Source organism: Bubalus bubalis, chromosome 14, assembly GCF_019923935.1.
Source record: "Bubalus bubalis isolate 160015118507 breed Murrah chromosome 14, NDDB_SH_1, whole genome shotgun sequence".
Lineage (NCBI taxonomy): Eukaryota > Metazoa > Chordata > Mammalia > Artiodactyla > Bovidae > Bubalus > Bubalus bubalis.
The window spans coordinates 13,516,813-13,536,534 of NC_059170.1; the positions used below are offsets into that span (position 1 = coordinate 13,516,813).

Below are 19,722 nucleotides of genomic sequence, written 5' to 3' on the forward strand. Positions count from 1 at the left end.
GCTCTAAACTTTGAATGGGCTTGGCTGTTAAGAGGTTGGTTTCTTCAGTTCTGTGTTCACAGATGAGATCATTCCTCATCTGGGTCAGTTGACATTATAGTGTAGGGTTTAATGACAGAAAGGAAGGGCAGTCAGGTTTTACTTTACAACGTGTTATTTGATAACCCTGGTAATGCCTGGCCACTTGCTTCTACTGCTGCCCTTAATAGTGATTCTCATCAAGCAAATTGATTTTTATCACTAGATTAGGAGTTGACATGATTGAAGAGATGAACTGGGATTTGGAGTTGATTTTTCTCCTTTTGTATTATGAAAATATGTCTCATTCATCATGAAAATCAGAGTATTTGACTTTGTAATCTCAGAGGTCCCATTCAGTTCTGATTTGGTGAACGTGGCATTGTTGAAATGTTGCTAGTCACTTCTAGAGAGCTTCCTTAGTTTACACCTTTATACTATCTAGAAGGCTTGTTTATACCTTTACACACCTTTATACCATTAGGGCTTCCCAGTGCTTACACCTGTGTACCATTGGGGCTTCCCAGGTGGCTCTAGTGGTAAAGAACCCACCTGCCAATGCAGGAGATGGAAGAGGCGTGAGTTTGATCCCTGGAGGAGGGCATGGCAAACCCCTCCATTATTCCTGCCTGGAGAATCCCAGACAGAGAAGCCTGGTGTGTTACAGTTCAGAGGGTCCACCGAGTTGGATACAATTGAAATTACTTAGCACACTTAGCACATACCATCTAGAGGGGCTTCCCTAGTGGCTCAGTGGTTAAGAATCTGCTTGCAACGTAGGAAACTCGGGTTCGATCCCTGGGTTGGGGAAGATCCCCTGGAGAAGGAAATGGCAATCCATTCTAGTATTCTTACCTGGGAAATCCCACAGACAGGAGCCTGGAGGGCTACAGTCCATGGGGTCGCAAAAGAGTCAGACACGACTTAGTGACTAAACAACAGCAACCATCCGTTAGATACAGCAGATTATAATAAGGAATTATGGCAGTCGTTGATCAGGTGGTGGCTCAGATGGTAAAGCGTCTGCCTATAATGCGGGTAACCCGGGTTCAATCCCTGGGTCAGGAAGATCTCCTAGAGAAGGAAATGGCAACCCACTCCAGTATTCTTGCCTGGAAAATCACATGGAGGGAGGAGCCTGGTAGGCTACAGTCCATGGGGTTGTAAAGAGTCAGACACGACTGAAGTGACTTCACTTTCACGGCAGTTGAAGTCAATAGTAATGAGTTTAAAGCCTTGTTATTTTGTAGTTGACCAACAGGAAGCCTCTCAAAATGGACATTTCTAATACTCTTGATCCAATAACAAGAGTTTTCTAGAAGATTATTGCTCTTACTGCTGATTATGGCTTCTCTCACAGACAAAGATTAAAGTCAGTACTCTTCATTTGCTTTTTGGCTTGCATCACCCACATGGAGGGTGACAAAGCTTTCAGTATAATGCATTGAGTGTTTAAAACAATTTTTGAGGGGCAAAGTGTCTTAGTTAGTATTGGAGGCGGTAATTGTATTTTCAAACCAGCAAAACAAAGAGCCACCTCAGTTTGGAAATTGTGGCAGTGCTAAGGCCTTCTCCCTAGTATTGTGGACAGATATCTCAAGTTAGGCATCTGCATTTTTGGAGAGAAGGTTTTTTTTAGTCTGTGCCTGGTTTATTTCCCTTACATAGGTATGATCCTTCTTTTTTGACCCACCATTGATAAATCCTGTGTAATATTCACATATTCACTCATTCACAAAATACTGTACTAGAAATTAGATATATAGTAGTATTCATTAGATAGGGTCCCCATCCTCACGGTCTTCCTGTAACCTGGAGGGATGTGAATGCTTCTGACTTGTAGGCATGAGATGCTATGTTCTTTCCAGCCTGTTGTGGAGAGCATCACAGATCACCCCTTAGAGATTAGCTCTAGCCTAAACTGTATGTGCATGTGCGAGCTCAGTCATATCCAACTCTTTGCAACTGTAGCCTGCCAGGATCCTCTGTCCATGGGTTTTCCCAGCAAGGATACTGGAGTGGGTTGCCATTTCCTCCTCCAGGAGATCTTCCCAACCCAGGGATCAAACAAATCTCCTACGTCTCCTGAATTGACAGATGTATTTCTTTACCACTGAGCCACCTGGAAAGCCCTAAACTATATACAAAAGGTAACAGAAATAAATCTAATTTGTAAATTTTGTGTGTTCCCCCCCAAAAAAGATCTAATTTACAAATTCTCTATGTTAAAAAAAAAAAAACTTTCAGGTATCAAAAAATTTGTGTATATGAATCAAAACCCTCATTTTGTGTGTGTGCTGTGACATCTTTGATGGAGGAAAACTCATTCAGAGCCTTGAAAATATAGAAAATACTTAAAGTTGGTCCAGAAGCATTTTCTCAGTCCGGGTTGAGTTTCTGGTCGTGTGGAAGTCTTCTAGATCTGGAGTCTTTGAAAGGAAACGCCACTGTTTGTCGTTGAATGGCCTTCCATTGTGAGTTACTGGAAGAAAAAAAAAAAGATTTATTGAATGGTAAACTTGTTAGCTATTTAAAAATAAATAAATAAGAAGAAAGATGGGGAAACCTCCCAGAAAGCAGATCACAAAGAGACAAAAAAAAATTTTTAATGAGAAAATTAGAGGTATAGCCTAGAAGGTCTATCATTCAAATACAATAATAGGAGTTCTATTACAAGAGAACAATAGGGAGGAAATTATGAGGAAGTAATTCAAGAGTATTTCTCAGAACTGAGAGAGGAGTTTCTAGAATGTGAAAGAATTCACCAGGTGCCCAACCTGGTGGATAAAAATAGCCCCAAGATGCATCATTATGAAAAGATGCTCCCATGGGCTAAAAGCTTTCTGTGAAGGAAGAGAGGTTTCAGATAAGGGTCTAGCCATCTCAGTGGTTCAGATTCCTTAACAGGCGTTGGAAGGAACAGGACTGTGTGAAGTGTTCTTGAAATTCTGAGAAGAATTCCATCTCCAACTTTTGATTTGCTGCCCTCCAAGCCGTCAAGGTGGACTACGAGCATAGTCAGACACGAAGGTCTCAGAACTTATATTTCCTAGTGAGTTAGTGGACATTGTGATTCACCAGAATGAGAGAGTAAACCCTCAGAGAGAAGAAAGAAACGTGGGCGTCCACTCTTAAGAGCGACACAGAGAATGCGTCCCCAGGAGGATGGAGGTGAGAGGCCCCAGTAAGGTGAGGTGGCTCTGAAGCGGACTGAGGAGCGCTCTGAGACTAAAGATAGAATGGTACAGGGGGAAGAAATGAGCCTAGGTTGAGAGGAATCCTGCTTCTAAGGTTTTGGGGGAGCATTTTTAGGTAAGTTAGTGACTCAGAGAACAAAGCACATTTTTAAATTTAAAGGTACTTGCTGTCTTTAGGGGAAAAGATACACAAAAAAGAAAACTTTAGCACAGTATAGTAGTAAGTAGTAGTAGTAAAGTCGCTAAGTCGTGTCCGACTCTTGCGACCCCATGGACTGTAGCCTGCCAGGCTCCTCTGTCCATGGGATTCTCCAGGCAAGAATACTGGAGTGGGTTGCCATTTCCTTCTCCAGGGGATCTTCCCGACCTAGGAATCGAACCCGGGTCTCCTGCATTGCAGGCAGATTCTTTACTGACTGAGCTATAAGGGAAGCCCTAGCACAGTATGGTTCATATCTTAGCTGTGAAATGAATATTGATTTAATAATAACTATACCAGGAAGATACAGTTCATCTTCTGTGGCAGGGGGGCTACGTGCTTTTGTCGCTTCTTTGAAATACAGACAAACCCATACGTTTGCATGTTGTCGGTGGCTGTTTTTATGCTGCATTGGCAAAATTGAATAGTTGCAACAGAGACTGTGTGGTCTGCAAAACCTAAAATATTTATTATCTGGTATTTTATAAAAATAGTTGCCATCTCCTGTTTTATGGGAAGAAACTGATAGAATAATGTTTAAAATCATTAAAAAGGTCTGATAGCAGTATTAGTATACTTTTTAGAAGTCTCATTTGTTCACTGATGCTGGAGTATAAATTTACTGATACTGAAGTACAGTTGACGGGCAATATTGTGTCAGTTTCCAGTGTATGCTTCAAAATCAGGGAGCCTGACGCTTTCATCTTTCTTCTTCTTTCTCAGAATAGCTTTGGATATTTGGGGTCTTTTTTGGTTCCACACAAATTTTAGGATTATTTCTTCTATCTAGCTCTGTGAAAAATGCCATTGGTATTTTGATAGGGATTGCATTGACTCTGTAGGTTGCTTTGGGTAGTATGATCATTTTAGCAGTATTAATTCTTCCAGCGTGTGAACACAGTGTATCTTTCCATCCATTTGTGTTGTTTTCAGTTTCTTTTATCAGTGTCTGATAGCCTCAAGCTACAGGTCTTTCAGCTTCTTTGTTCAGTTTATTCCTAGGTATTTTACTCTTTTTGATGGGAGTTGCAAATGTTTTCTTAATTTCTTTTTCTGAGAGATCATTATTAGAGTATAGAAATGCTACAGATTTCTATTATTAATTTTACATCCTGCAGCTTCACTGAATTCATTTACTAGTTCCGATGGGTTTTTGTTGGAGTCGACAGTGTTTTCTTTATAAAGCATCAGGTCGTCTTCAGATAGTGATGGGTTTACTTTCCAGTTTAGATGTCTTTTATTTCTTTTCTAGTCTGATTGCCCTGGCTAGGACTTCCAGTACTGAAGTGGTGAGAGTGGGCATTCTTGTCTTGTTCATGATAGAAGAAACGCTTTTCACTGTTGAGGATGGTATCAGCTGTGGCTTTGTCGTTGCACTCAGTTGATCAGTCCTGTCTGGCTCTTTGTGACCCTTTGGACTGCAGCCTGCCAGACTCCTCTGTCCATGGGATTTTTCAGGCAAGAATACTGGAGTGGATTGCCATTTACTCCTCCAAGGGATCTTCCCGACTCAGGGATTGAACCCGCATCTCCTGTGTCTCCTGCATTGCAGGCGGATTCTTTACCGCCGAGCCATTGAGGAAGCCCCGTGGCTGTCATATATGACCTTCATTACGTTGAGGTATGTTCCCTCTGGGCCCTCTTTGTTGAGAGTTTTTTTTATCATGAATGGATGTTGAATTTTGTTGAAGGCTTTCTCTGCATATATTGAGATTACCCTAATGATTTTTATCCTTAATTTTGTATCACTGTTTTTAAGAAATATTTTGAAATGTAGCAGAAGGAAGAGCTGTAGATCAAAAGACTGCCTCTGGGAAGAGTGAGTCAGGAATGGGGAGGAGTAGAGTCAGGGGAATATTTTTTATTTTAAGCTGCATATTATTGAATTCTTAAGCTAAGTACATGTCTTACTTTGAAAAAGCATGAATGATGAATGCTAAGAAATTTGATTGGACATAAAAGAACAGTAAACAGGAAAGGAAAAAGAAAGGCCACCAGTTATGATAAAGAAGGTTGGAGCTCAAAGCCTTTTCTGTAAACATCGCTTTCCCATTTATTCACTCCCTCACTCCACAGGTAATCCTTTACGAGCCCAGATGTCAGGCACTGAGCCTGATGCTGCAGGACACAGTCCCTTCCTGGACGGCACAGAGGCACGGAGCTGATGGCATGCAGATACGGGGAAAAGATGATACCATGGTGGCATAGCTGCTGTGGCTTAGCGCTCCTCAGAGGTGTTTTCAGGGCTTAGGGAAGTCAGGTAAAACATCCCGGAGAACATGACACACAGCGTTGAATTTTGAAGGATAAGAGAATGAAGTGGAAGGAGGCATAGCCTGAACTTTAAGTGTTCAGAACAGTTGGCTGAACGGTGGAAGGTAATGTCAGAGCAGCAGACACGGACTAGAGGCTGGATCCCTTATGCAAGGCTCTGTGCTGGGAAGAATGTTTTCTTTTCTGAAGACACTGCAGAGATAATGATCTGATTTGGCAGATACTTTAGGAAAACACATGCTTGGTGCAATGAGGGTAATGGTATGAGGGTGGAAGGCACTTAAGAATAGAGACACTTAGGAGGCTGGGTCAGGTGAAAAACACCCCCCACCCAAAGTGGACTGGGGAGGATCCTCGGGATTCAGGAAAGAGGAAGGAGTTTAGGGAAGGGGAAGGAGTTAAGGACAACTGGACTCGGGGCTGGGTGGCAGGTTGTGGGACTCTGACCTCCAGTGGGAGACATAGGAGCCGGGGTGTGTGGGGGTGTGTGGGGGTGTGTGTGTGTGTGTGTGTGTGTGTGTGTGTGTGAAGGCAGCATTGAGTTTGATTTTGGAAGAGTTGTGGGATTTGGGGGTTATCTGTGGAATCCCTGATTGGAACTGGCCAGGATATGGATGGATAAGTCCACTTAGAGGTCAGGAGGACTTGGATTTGGAAATGTCACCCCACTCCAGTATTCTTGCCCGGAGAATCCCATGAACAGAGAAGCCTGGCGGTCTCTAGGCCACGGGGTTGCAGAGTCCGACATGACTGAGTGGTTGAGCACACACCTGATGTAGAGGTGAAGTCTGGGAGTTGAGTGGAGAGCTCAGAGCCCATGTGGAATTTATTAACACATCATTGACTCTGCCCTGTTTTAGAGTGATGTGATTAACATTGCCACATGAAATTGTTAGAACTTAAGAGTGTTTAGCCATGGGGACATTGTCATTTAAGAGCTGGGCCTTATAATGCGAGGAACCTATGGAGGAAGCTAAGCCTTGGAAACCTGCAGTCAGAGGGAAAGCTGGAGAGAATGGCCTCCAGGAGACCAGTGAGATGAGAATTTTAAGATGAGAAAATGGTCTGTAGCTTACAGTGCTGCAAGAAACTCAGAATAAGGCCTTGGACTTGTTAACTAGGGAGTCGTTGCCAAGAGGAGCTTTAGGGAAGTAATACGGAAGGAAGTGATGATTCAGGTGTGGGATTTGTTAGTATGGTTACTGTTCTGAGGTAGAGTTGAGCCTGTTTGTCTGCAGAGAGAAGGAAGTGATTCTTCATGGAACACATGTTTATTGAGTCCCCGCTATGAGCCCATTGCTTTTTCAGACTCAGGAAGTACAGCATGAACAAAACAGAGCTTACACTCATGTGTGTGCATCTCACAGGTAATAAGTTCGTAATCAACTAGATGTAATACAACATCAGGTAGTAACAAGTACCAGGAAAAAAAAGCTAAATTAGGGTGAGAGAAGAGAGTGGGGGGACAGGGGTTGGCGGGAGTAGGGGGTTAAGGAAGACTTTGGTGGCAGGTGACATCTGAAGGGACCAGAACAAAATGAGGAGAGACTAACTACAAAGTGATCCAGAGGCTGAGGTGGCTGAGAGGCAGGAGAGGATGGACCCCAAGTACTGATGGAAGGTTAGTTGTCCTCTGGAGAGGGGGGCCACCTTCCTTCCCCTGCCCTGGAGGGAAGCCCAGGACAGGTGACACCAGAGGCTGCCAGAAGGCTTGTGTGTGTCCTGTGTCCTGATACTCTCTGAGGTTGGCGCTGTCAGCCTTTCCGTAGGTGAGGAGACAAAGGCTGACCGCACGGAGGAACTTGGGAGATGGCGCTGGGGCAGAAGTGTTGAACTGGAGAGAGAAAAAAAAGTCATATATTTCAGAATGTTCTTAATGAACCTGCACCCATTTTTCTTAATGTAAGCTTTGCTGTGAGTGTTAAGAAGGGATGGGAATATTTATATTGTTTACTTTTTATATTATTAACAGCTAACCTTCTTGTGAAGGTAATTAAATACTGCTTTCATAAATGAGCAGTGAGATGTATTGAGGAGTTCTCCCAGTTTTCATGTCATTCAAAAGTTACATACTTTTTAATCTTTATTGTTTTTTGGCTGTGCTGCAAGGCATGTGGAATCTAGGCCCCCAGCCAGAGAATGAACCCATGCCCTCCAACAGTGGAAGTGCGAAGTCTCAACCACTGGGCCACCAGGGAAGCCCCAGTTACACACTATTTTTTAATATACTTTTTTAATACACTCTCTTAACAAGTTTCCTGGTTTGTCCACACAGGAGTTTCAGAATATATTTGTATTATGCTTCTAATTAAATTGTGGGACTCTGAAATTACTGTTTTAATTTGCACTTTATTGAACCTAAAGGATCTATCTAATCACCACTTTTGGGTGATGTCAGCACAGCAGCAGAGGCTGTGAAACCGTTCCCAGTGTTGTGCAGAAGTACCTGCTTTAGCGTATATCTCATTTGCTATTCCTGCTGCATAAAATTCAGCTGCACAAAAAGATTAGGTAGCTTTGTGGTTTTTAAATACATGCCATCAAAGAGGAAAAAGGTAGAGAAAACCTCAGAGAGAATGCCTAGTAAACTACTAGACGGTATTTGGAGAAGTAAACGGCGGTACACGCTCACTGAACACCATACTGAGGCTGTTGGTGAAGCTGCTACCTTGTGAAGTGCCCGTGTGCTGGCGCGTGGCAATCCATCCAGGAACTAGAAATGATCTCACAGTCACAACGCAGGGGTGGCCGAAGACCTGCTTTCGGTGAACGAGAGCAGTTCTTTCCTTGGCATGTGGGATCTTAGTTCCCCGACCAGGGATCCCAGGGATCCAGCCTGCACCTCCTGCATTGGAAGGTGAAGTCTTAACCCGTGGACCACCAGGGAGGTCCCTGAGGCAGTTACTCTCATCACTGGGACGCACTTGGATTTCACACACATTGTCTCTTTCAGGGAATGGAGTGGGTTTATCTGCACGGCGTGAAAATCCCTGAGGGTGTGGGTGTCTCGCATGTGAACCTGGTGAGGGATGGTGGTGAGATTTGGTTTAGGATCTTTCACCCAGCTCTTTTCCTCCAAGCCTTCTCTCTGCTGAGTAACCACATTCAAGCCTTACTTGGGTCAGCCCCACACCTTCCCAGTCTTTCTAGCTTGTGCTCATCGGCCGCCTCTGATCTTCCCAGGCCCTGTGATGACGGGGACCCAGGGAACAGTGACCCTCTGCAGTGGCTGAGCTCTGCTGTGACAGCGTTTCCACACTGTCTCCCACCCCATCCCTGAGCTTCCTCTCAGCTTGACTTCCTACTGGCTGATTGCCTCGGGGTGGATTCCTGAAAGCGAACCGCCGCAGTCCATAGATCTTGGTGGCACGTTGCCTGAGTGCTCTCAGAAAGCTGGAGACAATGGACGTGCCAACAGTGACGATCAGTTGGACTTGTTCTCCCCACATTGCAGGCAGTGCTGGGGCCCTGATCATTTGCATGCTGGTTTGTGGACCTTAATTAGAAATTGTGTTTTTTGATGTCTCTACTGCATTATACTTGATTTTTTTTTATATATTAAAAGACTGGTTTCAAATAGGAAAAGGAGTATGTCAAGGCTGTATATTGTCACCCTGCTTGTTTAACTTATATGCAGAGTACATCATGAGAAATGCTGGACTGGAAGAAATACAAGCTAGAATCAAGATTGCCGGGAGAAATATCAATAACCTCAGATATGCAGATGACACCACCCTTATGGCAGAAAGTAAAGAGGAACTAAAAAGCCTCTTGATGAAAATGAAAGTAGAGAGTGAAAAAATTGGCTTAAAGCTCAACATTCAGGAAACGAAGATCATGGCGTCTGGTCCCATCACTTCATGGGAAATAGATGGGGAAACAGTGGACACAGTGTCAGACTTTATTTTTGGGGGCTCCCAAATCACTGCAGATGGTGACTGCAGCCATGAAATTAAAAGACGCTTACTCCTTGGAAGGAAGGTTATGACCAACCTAGATAGCATATTCAAAAGCAGAGACATTACTTTGCCAACAAAGGTCCGTCTGGTCAAGGCTATGGTTTTTCCTGTGGTCATGTATGAATGTGAGAGTTGGACTGTGAAGAAAGCTTAGCGCCGAAGAATTGATGCTTTTGAACTGTGGTGTTGGAGAAGACTCTTGAGAGTCCCCTGGACTGCAAGGAGATCCAACCAGGCCATTCTGAAGGAGATCAGCCCTGGGATTTCTTTGGAAGGAATGATGCTAAAGCTGAAACTCCAGTACTTTGGCCACCTCATGGGAAGAGTTGACTCATTGGAAAAGACTCTGATGCTGGGAGGGATTGGGGGCAGGAGGAGAAGGGGACGACAGAAGATGAGATGGCTGGATGGCATCACTGACTTGATGGACATGAGTCTGAGTGAACTCCGGGAGTTGGTGATGGACAGGGAGGCCTGGCGTGCTGTAATTCATGGGGTCGCAAAGAGTAGGACACGACTGAGCGACTGAACTGAACTGAAGGTGATTTTTCTTGGCACTAGACTTTTTCTGCATTTTGTAAGCAGTTGATTTCATTTTGTTGGGTAGAATTTTAGTTGAGTTACATGTCTGGTTATTTATAATATCCCTTTTTATTGGCTAGAGTTTATTTCACAAACTTCCTTCTTCATTTCAGAATTTGTGGCAGTTTGTGATGGTTGAGAATGTTAGTTTTCTGGGATCTGATAACTCAAAATTGAAAGATAAAGGAGGTGGACTTTTGTGCTAACATAGTTGACCTAGAGTCAGCTCCACTGTATTGAAGTCCAGAGGGTAAGATTCTCTGAACTGCCCTGATTTCAGAGCCCTTACCTTGCCGTTTCTCAGGAATTATGGTTTTCTTGAGGAAAGTTCGTTGTTTCATCAGATGTTAGTCCTCACACTGACCCTTCAAAGCACTATTTACTGACTTGGTTTTCCCTTTTCCTGGCTTGGCCAGTTCTTCTCTGCCGCCCTCTCTTTCCCCCTTGTCTAGGGCCTGCCTGTGCCCACTTTGCCACTTGTTGCTTCCATGGATGCTGTGCTCTTTGCAAGCAGCAGTATCCTGGTAACATGTTATGCTCCTTTGAATAGGAAATGCTTCTGACTCTTGGAGGAAAAGAAAACCCTAAATTGACAGACTTTAAACTGTAATTGTGGTTCCCACGGATGATTGAAATCCCAAGGCCTTCATTTTCCTCAGTTGCATCAAACACACCATGAGCCCACTTAGGTGAGACTGCCTTGGATTAATCTAAAAGTTCTCTTTGACGCCTGCACATACCGCATTCACTTGCATGTGAGAAATAAGTGTATCATAAGGATAATCGTGCGCCTCTGGGATGGGTTCCTAGCTCTGTGGGATGTCCAGGAAATCAAGGTAAACAATGAATATGAATTGGTGTCTACATCCAGACTAGAACCGGAAGCCAAGATATATATACTATGATCTTTCCATTGTTTGTCTTTGGGGGAGGTGAGAGTGGGTGATTCAGGCAGCCCTCCATTTGGGTTTCCTAGAACAGAGGTCCTTCTGTCCCTTGGATGCCCCAGAGCACTTCTAGACCTCTCAAGCCAGTGGCTGTGCTGCTCAGAAGACATCTATGAGAAGCTCAGTGGCATCATGGGCTTTGTGCTTGGAGCCTGGGAATGGGTATAATAATAACGGGTATAATAAAATCATTAGGAAATGATGGGAATAGGTATGATAAAATCATTAGGAAAAAATTATAGGATATTGAAATAGAATTTATTTTGTCAGTTTAAAATGCACATGGTTTGAAACATCAAGTAATGTAGGACAGCATATGATAAAGTGCAAGAGTGCCCTGTCTTGTCTCATACCAGCTCTTCTCTCCTTCGGAAAAACCAGTTTTAACTCTTTCAGCTCTTTCTCTTTTAAAAATATTTATTTATTTATTTATTTGGCTGCACTGGGTTTTAATTGTGGCACATGGAGTCTAGTTCCCTGACTAGGAGTCGAACCCAGGCCCCCTGCACTGGAAGCATGGAGTCTTAGCCTTTGGACCGCCAGGGAAGTCCTTTAACTCTTTTTTATTGTGCATATTTCTATTTCCTGATATATCAGTTATAGATATTATTTACTAATTTTCTTCCCCGGCAAAATGAGGGCTTTGCTTATTAGTTCTAGCCCCTCTCCACCCCTCCACACCCCCCAGATATACTCACGGCATCACTTTCGGTTCCTCTTTTAGTTCCCTTTGTGATTTAATGCGCCAGCATCTCTTATAGCTTGTTTTATCTACGAAGACAGTATTTTTTTGACTCTGCTGCATCTAGAGCAAAAAATGAGGGTTCAGGATAGGAGTAGGTAGGCTTAGGCCAGTGCACAGGGCTCTCAGGAGTGTCAGGCTGGAAGATTGCTAATCGTAAATGTTCTGGGGAAGTAATCCTCCATTCTCTGTTTTCTTCATGGGCCACAGCTAATCTTGAGATAATCTGAAATGTTTTATTGTGGATTTTAACATAATTCTTGCCTTTTTTATGTTTTACAGAAATAAAATAATTGCCTTTAATAGATGATAATGAAAATACAGAAGAAAGAGAAGCAGGTAAGAGATCACCTGTCTTTTAAGTGAGTGAATCCAGCTCACATTGGTGCTTTGCTTTTCTTTTTAAACAAGAGGAGATGCTGGTGGTTGTGGCTTCTCTCTCAGCCTCTGGTGGTTGCCCTGATTCCTGTGTTTTTCATTCTCCGCATGGTTAACTGAGAGCTCTGTCCTGAAGGACTTAATATATAGATTTGTACTGTGCTCAGGTCAGCTCCATATAGGAATAAGTGTAATGAAGACTGTAAATCAGAATACGACTCAAAATTAGTTATGTGAAAAAGAAATGTTTCCCCCCCTCTCCCGCCCCCAGGAATAGCTTACCAAGTTTTTATAAAGAGAGAAGTGCTCACTTCTTTATAGTTTACATATTTATTATTTTCGATGTTCAATTAAACTGAAAGCATTCTCTCACAGACCTCCTATTTATCACGATCTGCGGAAGTTTTCTCCTGCAGAAAATAGTGAACCTCTCAACTATTCGGCACAGTTTGGTTTCCTGGAGGGGAGGAGAGTTGATAAAACATTTGGCCCGTGTGACCCATCCTGCTAAGATCTTTTTCCTCAGTTGGTATTATAGTTCTGTGTTCCAGGTGGTTCCCTATTCAGAGCAACCCAGAGACCTAAACCAGTGAGGCCCAGGGAGGTGAGATGAGGGGACCAGCCTTGATCTCCTGGAATTGGGCTGGTTTTCCTTGTACAGAATTGATGACAACCTGGTAACTGGGGAGGTCTGAGTCTCTGCTCTTCAGCTGGAACCCGTGCACAGAGGTTGAGTGGGACCAGCTACTTCCCTCTCTGCTTCTACAGAGCACTCAGTAGTCGAATACAGGGTGGTCTAGGGATATGGTTCCAAGGACGACCCTCTATTCTGTCTCCAGCAGATAGGTCCTTGTGAAACCAAACTAAAACAGCCTGTTCTAGGAAATAATTGACTCATCTGCTGTCTAAAGGCTGTCTACACTCCTGATTTCTTCCTGTCTTAGCTCTTTAGAGTCAAAAGTTAGCAGACAAACACTGCAGAACATGCAGTTCCATCTGCCAGAATTTTCTGTGCTATGGATGTACTCAGACAAGTGTGCAAAACTGCATGTACAGCTTCGTGGCTGCTTTGTTTATAAGAGCAAAAATGGAAAAGAACTTACGTGTTCATTAAAAAGGGGACTACAGGAAGGCTTCATTTTACTGTCACAGATACTACTTTTTTTTTTTTTTTTAATGGAAGGTTTGTGGCACCCCTGCCTTGAGCAAGTCTAACAGGGCCATTTTCCCAATAACATTTGCTCACTTCACGTCTTGGTGTCACCTTTTGGTAATTCTGTCAATATTTCAGACCTTTTCATTGCTATTTTATTTGTTACGGTGATCTGAGATCCGTGATCTTTGGTGTTACTGTTGTAATGGTTTTGGGGTGCCAGGAACTGCACCCCTGTGAGACTGAACTTCATGGATAAATGTGTGCGTGCTCACTGCTCCACTGACTGGCTGTTCCTCCGCCGTTCACCTTCTCCTCTGGCTTCTGAGCCCAAGAAACAGCCGTTCCTCAAGACACAGCAATATGGAAATTAGGCCACGTAATAACCCTACAATGGCCTCTAGGTGTTCGGGTGAAAGGAAGAGTTGCTTGGCTTTCATTTTCAATCAAAAGCTAAAGGTGATTAAGTTTAGTGAAGAAGGCACATGGGAAGTAGAGACAGGCTAAAATCAAGGCCTCTTGTGCTTAAGTTAGCCAAGTTGTGAATGTAAAGGAAGAGTTCTTGAAGGAAATTAAAGGTGCCATTCCAGTGAACATATCAATGATGAGAGCGCACAGCAGGCTTATAGCTGATGTGGAGGAAGTTTTAGTGGTCTAGGTGGAAGGTCAAGCAAACCACAGCATTCCCCTGAGTCAGAGCCTCATCCACAGCAAAGCCCTAACTCTTCAATTCTGTGAAGGCTGACAGAGGTGAGGCAAGTGCCCAAGAAAAGTATAAAGCTAGCAGAGGTTGGCTCACGAGGTTTAAGGAGAGAAGCCATCGCCATAAATACGAATGCAAGGTGAAGCAGCAAGTGCAGATGTAGAAGTTACAGCAAGTTATGCAGAAGATCTAGCTCATGTGATCCGTGAAGGTAACTACGCTACACAACAGATTTTCAGTTTAGACAAAACAGCCTTCATTGGAAGAAGATGCCATTTAGGACTTTCGTTGCTAGAGAGGAGAAGTCAGCGCCTGTCTTCAGAGCTTCAAAAGACAGGCCAACTCTCTTGTTAGGGGCTAATTCAGCTGGTGACTTGAAGTTGAACCAGTGCTCATGTGCCATCCTGAAACTACAAGGGCCCTTAAAAATTGAGCTAAATCTCCTCTGCCTGTAGTCTCTAAACGAAAATTACGTAGCCTGGGTGATAGCACGTGTTTACAGCATCGTTTATTGTTGAGTCCTGCTGCTCAGAAAAAAATGACTGCTCGTTGACAACACCCATGGTCACTCAAGAGCTCTGATGGAGTTGTACGGCGAGATTAATGGTGTTTTCATGTCTGCTAACACAGCATCCATTCTGCAGCCTTTGCTTCAAGAAGTAATTTGACTTTCAAATCTTACTATTTAGGACATGTATTTTGTAAGGCCATAGCTGCCATTGATAGTGATTCCTCTGATGGATCTGGACAAAGCAAATTGAAAGCCTTCTGGAAAGGATTCACCATTCTAGATGCTGTGACGAACATTTGTGATTCACAGGAAGAGGTCAAAATGTCAACCTTAACAGGGATTTAGGAGAAGTTGATTCCAACCTTCATGGGTGACTTTGAGGGGTTCAAGACTTCAGTGGAGGAAATAACTATAACTGGTGGAGAACTAGAAGTGGAGCCTGAAGATGGGACTGAATTGCTGCAATCTCACAATAAAACTGAATAAATGAGGAGTTGCTTCTTATGATGAGCAAAGAAAGTGATTTCTTGAGATGGAAACTGGTCCTGGTGAAGAAGGTTTGACGATTGTTGAAATGGCAACAGAGGATTTAGAATATTGCACGAACTTAGTTGATAAAACAGCAGCAGGGCTTGAGAGAATTGATTCCATTTTTAAAAGTTGAACTGTGGGTAAAACACTGCCAGACAGCACTGCATGCACAGAAGACTGTGACAGGAAGACTCCATCGACGTGGTAAGCCTCACTGTTGCCTTATATTAGTAAACTGCCCCAGCCACCCCGATCAGTCAGCAGCATCAACATCAAGGCAAGACCCTTTATCAGCAAAAAGAATATGACTTGCTGAAGGCTCAGATGATGGTTAGCATTTTTTTTAGCAATAAAATGTTTTTAAATTAAGGTATGTAGATTGTTCTTTTTTAGAAATTATGCTATTGCATATTATTTTAATAGACTTCAATATACTGTTAACATAACTTTTATATGCACTAGGAAGCCAAAAACTCTGTGTGATTCACTTCACTATGATACTTGTTTTATGTGGTGGTCTGGAACTGATCCTGCAGTATCTGTGAAGTAGGTCTGTGTTTACATCATAGCCAGGGCCAGTGGAATATTATGCTGCTGTTCAAAAGAACATATTACTTGAAGAGAACCCCAAACCCTTAAACTATTGTCATTTATGATACATGGGCAGATTTATAATTCTTTTATAAAACAATCTGCATATTTAATTTTTTAAACACTATTTAAAGTAAGCTTTCATGTCAGTAAAAAACAGTTCAGTTCAGTCGCTCAGTCTTTGCGACCCTGTGGACTGCAGCATGCCAAGTTTCCTTGTCTGTCACCAGCTCCCGGAGCTTGCTCAGTCTCATGTCCGTCAAGTCTGTGATGCCATCCAACCTTCTCATCCTCTGTCGTCCCCTTCTCCTCCTGCCATCAATCTTCCCCAGCATCAGGGTCTTTCCAGTGAGTCAGTTCTTCACATCAGGTGGCCAAAACAAAACAAAAAAACGTTCTTTATCAAAATTATTCCAACATGAATTTTCAAAGTCACATTAAGACCTTTAATATGTCAGCTGGCTATTATGTAGCCTCAGTGAGATGGGTTTTCATTTAGACCTCATAGTCAGTGTTGATGGATAGTGCGGGTTCTTACTTAAAAGTTAGGTGGGGTAGAGAAGAAAGTTAATTAAGTGGAGCAGTTGCTGCTGCTTCTCTTCTAGGTACTGGTGAGAAGCCATACGGATGCCTGAACTGCAAGATGCTGCCAAGCATGAAAATAAAAAAAACCTTCCCACCAAAGCAATCCACAGGCTTGCAAACTGATCTTTTGACATACCTTAGCATATTTTCACTTTTGTTACTGCCCTAATTCATTTTGTGCTCTGAAACATATACTTGAGAGGTCAGAGCAAAGTGACTATACAGGAACACTGACTGCGTGAGGTATGATAGGTGAGACTAAGATGATAGAGCCTGAAGAAGGGAAGATTGAGAAGGATCTTGTGGAGAGGAGGTTAACTGTATCTATCTGTCTCATCTGAGGATGAGTATGGACACATGTGGAGAGTTACAGGTGGGCAGGGGATAGCTCCAGCTGAAGAAGACCATCCTGAGAAGTTGAGCTGCTCAGCCGTGTCCTGTGCCTTGTGGGCAGTAAGCTCCCTGCCCCTGGAGACGCTAGAGAGCCGTTTGCTTGGGTGTCAGAGGCCAGGAGATGGGAGCCTGGGCTAGATAGCCTCCGAGGTCCATCCTCACTAGAATCCTAGGGTTTACCATGTATGGTATTTATCTGTTGGTACCAAAAAAAAAAGTATTTTAAACAGATACAATTTTTAATTAAAATATATAATTATATATTACATAGTGGTTCTTTCAGCTCATGTTACTGATGTCACTCAGTATGTCACTAGCTGAGACAGACACAAAGGAATGTTTTAAAAACAGAAATAAGCTGCTGAGTTTTAAATTCTACGAATAAGTGACACTGAATCTATTTACATGTAGGAAACCCTGGAATAAAGACTACCACGTTTCAACAGCAAATAGCATTGCCTCATCTCCCCTCCTGGCCAGAGGAGTCTGGGGAGCTCTGGTAACGAGGCCTTGGGCCAACATCAAAGTGGTGACGAGAGATCTAGGATCTGTGACGTTTGACAAGTGTCGATATAGCTGCAGAGAATTGCCTTCCCCTGTTTAACTGGGATACACTCTCGGGAAAAACTGGCCCAAAGCTGGTATTCTGAGCATTATGAGGGGAAGCAGAAGTAACAGCAGTGAACTTCTTCCCACTGTTGGTGCGGTTTATAGTCTTCTCACTAACTCACTGTCTGGTTTCTTAATTAGCTCATCCTTTTACCACTGATACAGTTTTGGAGAAATTTTGGAAGTTTGGAGAAACTATATAACACTTAGTGACCAAAGATCAAAAGTTCTCATTTGCAGAGGGAAAAGGAAATACAGTACCCAGTGCTAACAAGATACATCCTTAGGATGGTGGTTGCAGGTCTTCTGGTAGCCGCCAACCCTTATCTTGGGGTCCTTCTGGGTAGTTTTGAAAAGTCTGAGGTCACTTATTTAATCTTCAACGTTCTGCTAGATTGATTGATTCTTCATGTATTCTCCCATTCTATTCTGGGAAACAAATGGATTTGTAAAGAGATGGATAAAAGAGGAAAGAGTTAACGGTTTTCTGGGGAAAGGTTAGGGAGATACAGTGGTGCTGGGCAGTGGATGATGGAGATAAAGTAGAGGAGCTGAGAAAGTGAAAGTGAAGTCGCTCAGTCGTGTCCGACTCTTTGTGACCCCATGGACTGTAGCCTACCATGCTCCTCTGTCCATGGGATTTTCCAGGCAAGAGTACTGGAGTGGGGTGCCATTTCCTTCTCCAGAGGATCTTCCCAACCCAGGGATTGAACCTGGGTCTTCCGCATTGTAGTCAGATGCTTTACCATCTGAGCCACCAGGGAAGGCTGAGGTGCTTAGACAGTCTTGCTAATTCTGATTCTAAGTTTGGTGTATCCAGAGCCTGAGGCAGCATCGTGAAGGAGTCAAGAGCAGTGGCTCTTAAAATCAAGCATCAAATCTGATCTCAAATGGCAAGTCTACTGCTCACGAGCTGTGTGACTTTGGGTGAGTTATTAACCTCTCTGAGCTTCTCTAGAAAATGAAGTTGTAGTTGGAACCATAATATACTTCCTCGTAGAGCTGTTTAGAGACATAATCTGTTCAAGAATACTCAGTCCTTAGTAAAATCAGGTATTATGATCATTGCTGGTGTCTATTTTGTCCTTCAGATATCAAAACAGTGCTGAATACTCAGTAGCTGTGACTAGGGTATATGAAAAGCACCATTCCCGTCCACACATGCAGTATTCCTGACTCTAGGCCCTGGTCTTTCTGGGCTTTGGTATGTGGCAGTGCTGTTGGCCAGGGTTTGCTGAAGTTCTGGGCTCAGAGGCCCTGGTAGCCCAAGCCTACAGTGAAATTCCAGGTGGGCCAGGAAGGAAAAGGAAGGAAATTAGTCTTATTTTTCTGTATTTGTTGACCTACTTAGTTTAGAAGATGCCACAAAAACATTCTAGAAGAGGCCTCCCCTAGCCTTGGATGAAGCAAACATCATTCCTCTTTGACAGATTTAGAGAATTGAATCACTTTGAACTTTTGGTTTTTCCATTAGGGCCATAGTTGTTTGAAAATAAAACTCGTAGTTTCTAGAAACAACACTTGTTAACAAACAGGCACTTATCAAATAATTTCCCTCTCTCTTGCTCTTTTCTTCTTAGCATCTAAATTTGATAATCTGCCTGTTCCCCCGCCCCATTTTGGTTACTGCCTGGAATTGACAAGGTTTAGGTTGACTTCGCCTAAAGATATATTTAGAGATATTGACTTTCTAAGATTCCTGGAACATTGTAAGATGAAAACCCAATACCACCCTGTACCCTGTTTTAATGTGGAAATAGAGATGGGGACCAGGAATGACAGGTTCAAGGGTTTTGGGGTGGATGTGTTTTGTAGAAATGACATCACCAGATGTGATGATCACTCTTCAGTTCTTAGCTTCCCTGCTCCTCAGCAGCATTTGACACCTGTGAGCATTCTGTCCTAAAATAGGCTCATCCTCAGGTATCTGTGACGCCGCACTTTCTTGCCCTTTTCCCGCTACGTCACTGGCCTGATGATGCTCCTTCCCACACGGTGCGTAGGTTCCTCCCGCTCTGGGAACCGTAAGCATTGGTGTTGCTCGGGTTAGGCCCTGTTCCCTCTTCTCTCTTGACCCATTCTTCCTGGGCAGTCCAATGTACTCTTCTGGACATATCCCTTGAAAAGTATATCCAAGAGCCTCCTGGACACCTGCGTCTACCTTACATACCTAAGGTTTCCACCTTAGATCCCTGAAAGTGAACTCTTCCCCTGGCGCTAACCAGCTGTGACTGTGGGAGAAGAGACACAGGACTGAAATGGCTGCTTTACCGCCCAGAGCACAGAACTCTTAGGTGCAGAAGGATTGAACATGCTGAATGCAGGGGTAAAACTCAAGGAACACAGAGGG

The 19,722-nt window shown here is 43.4% G+C and overlaps 1 protein-coding gene across 10 annotated transcripts in view; it reads left to right on the forward strand.

The window, feature by feature from the left end:
• The window catches only part of CHD6 (chromodomain helicase DNA binding protein 6), a 201,717-nt gene that overhangs the window by 42,702 nt on the left and 139,293 nt on the right, over positions 1-19,722 (forward strand). For 8 of the 10 annotated variants that reach the window (XM_044927646.2, XM_025263458.3, XM_044927647.2 and 5 more), the window contains one exon: positions 12,201-12,257. In XM_044927646.2, coding sequence (XP_044783581.2) covers positions 12,225-12,257 — 33 coding nt within the window. In that variant the 5' untranslated portion in view covers positions 12,201-12,224. Of the gene's footprint in view, positions 1-4,876; positions 5,036-12,200; positions 12,258-18,120; positions 18,300-19,722 lie in introns of those variants that run through there. The other 2 variants (XM_025263454.3, XM_044927645.2) reach the window with 2 other exon arrangements.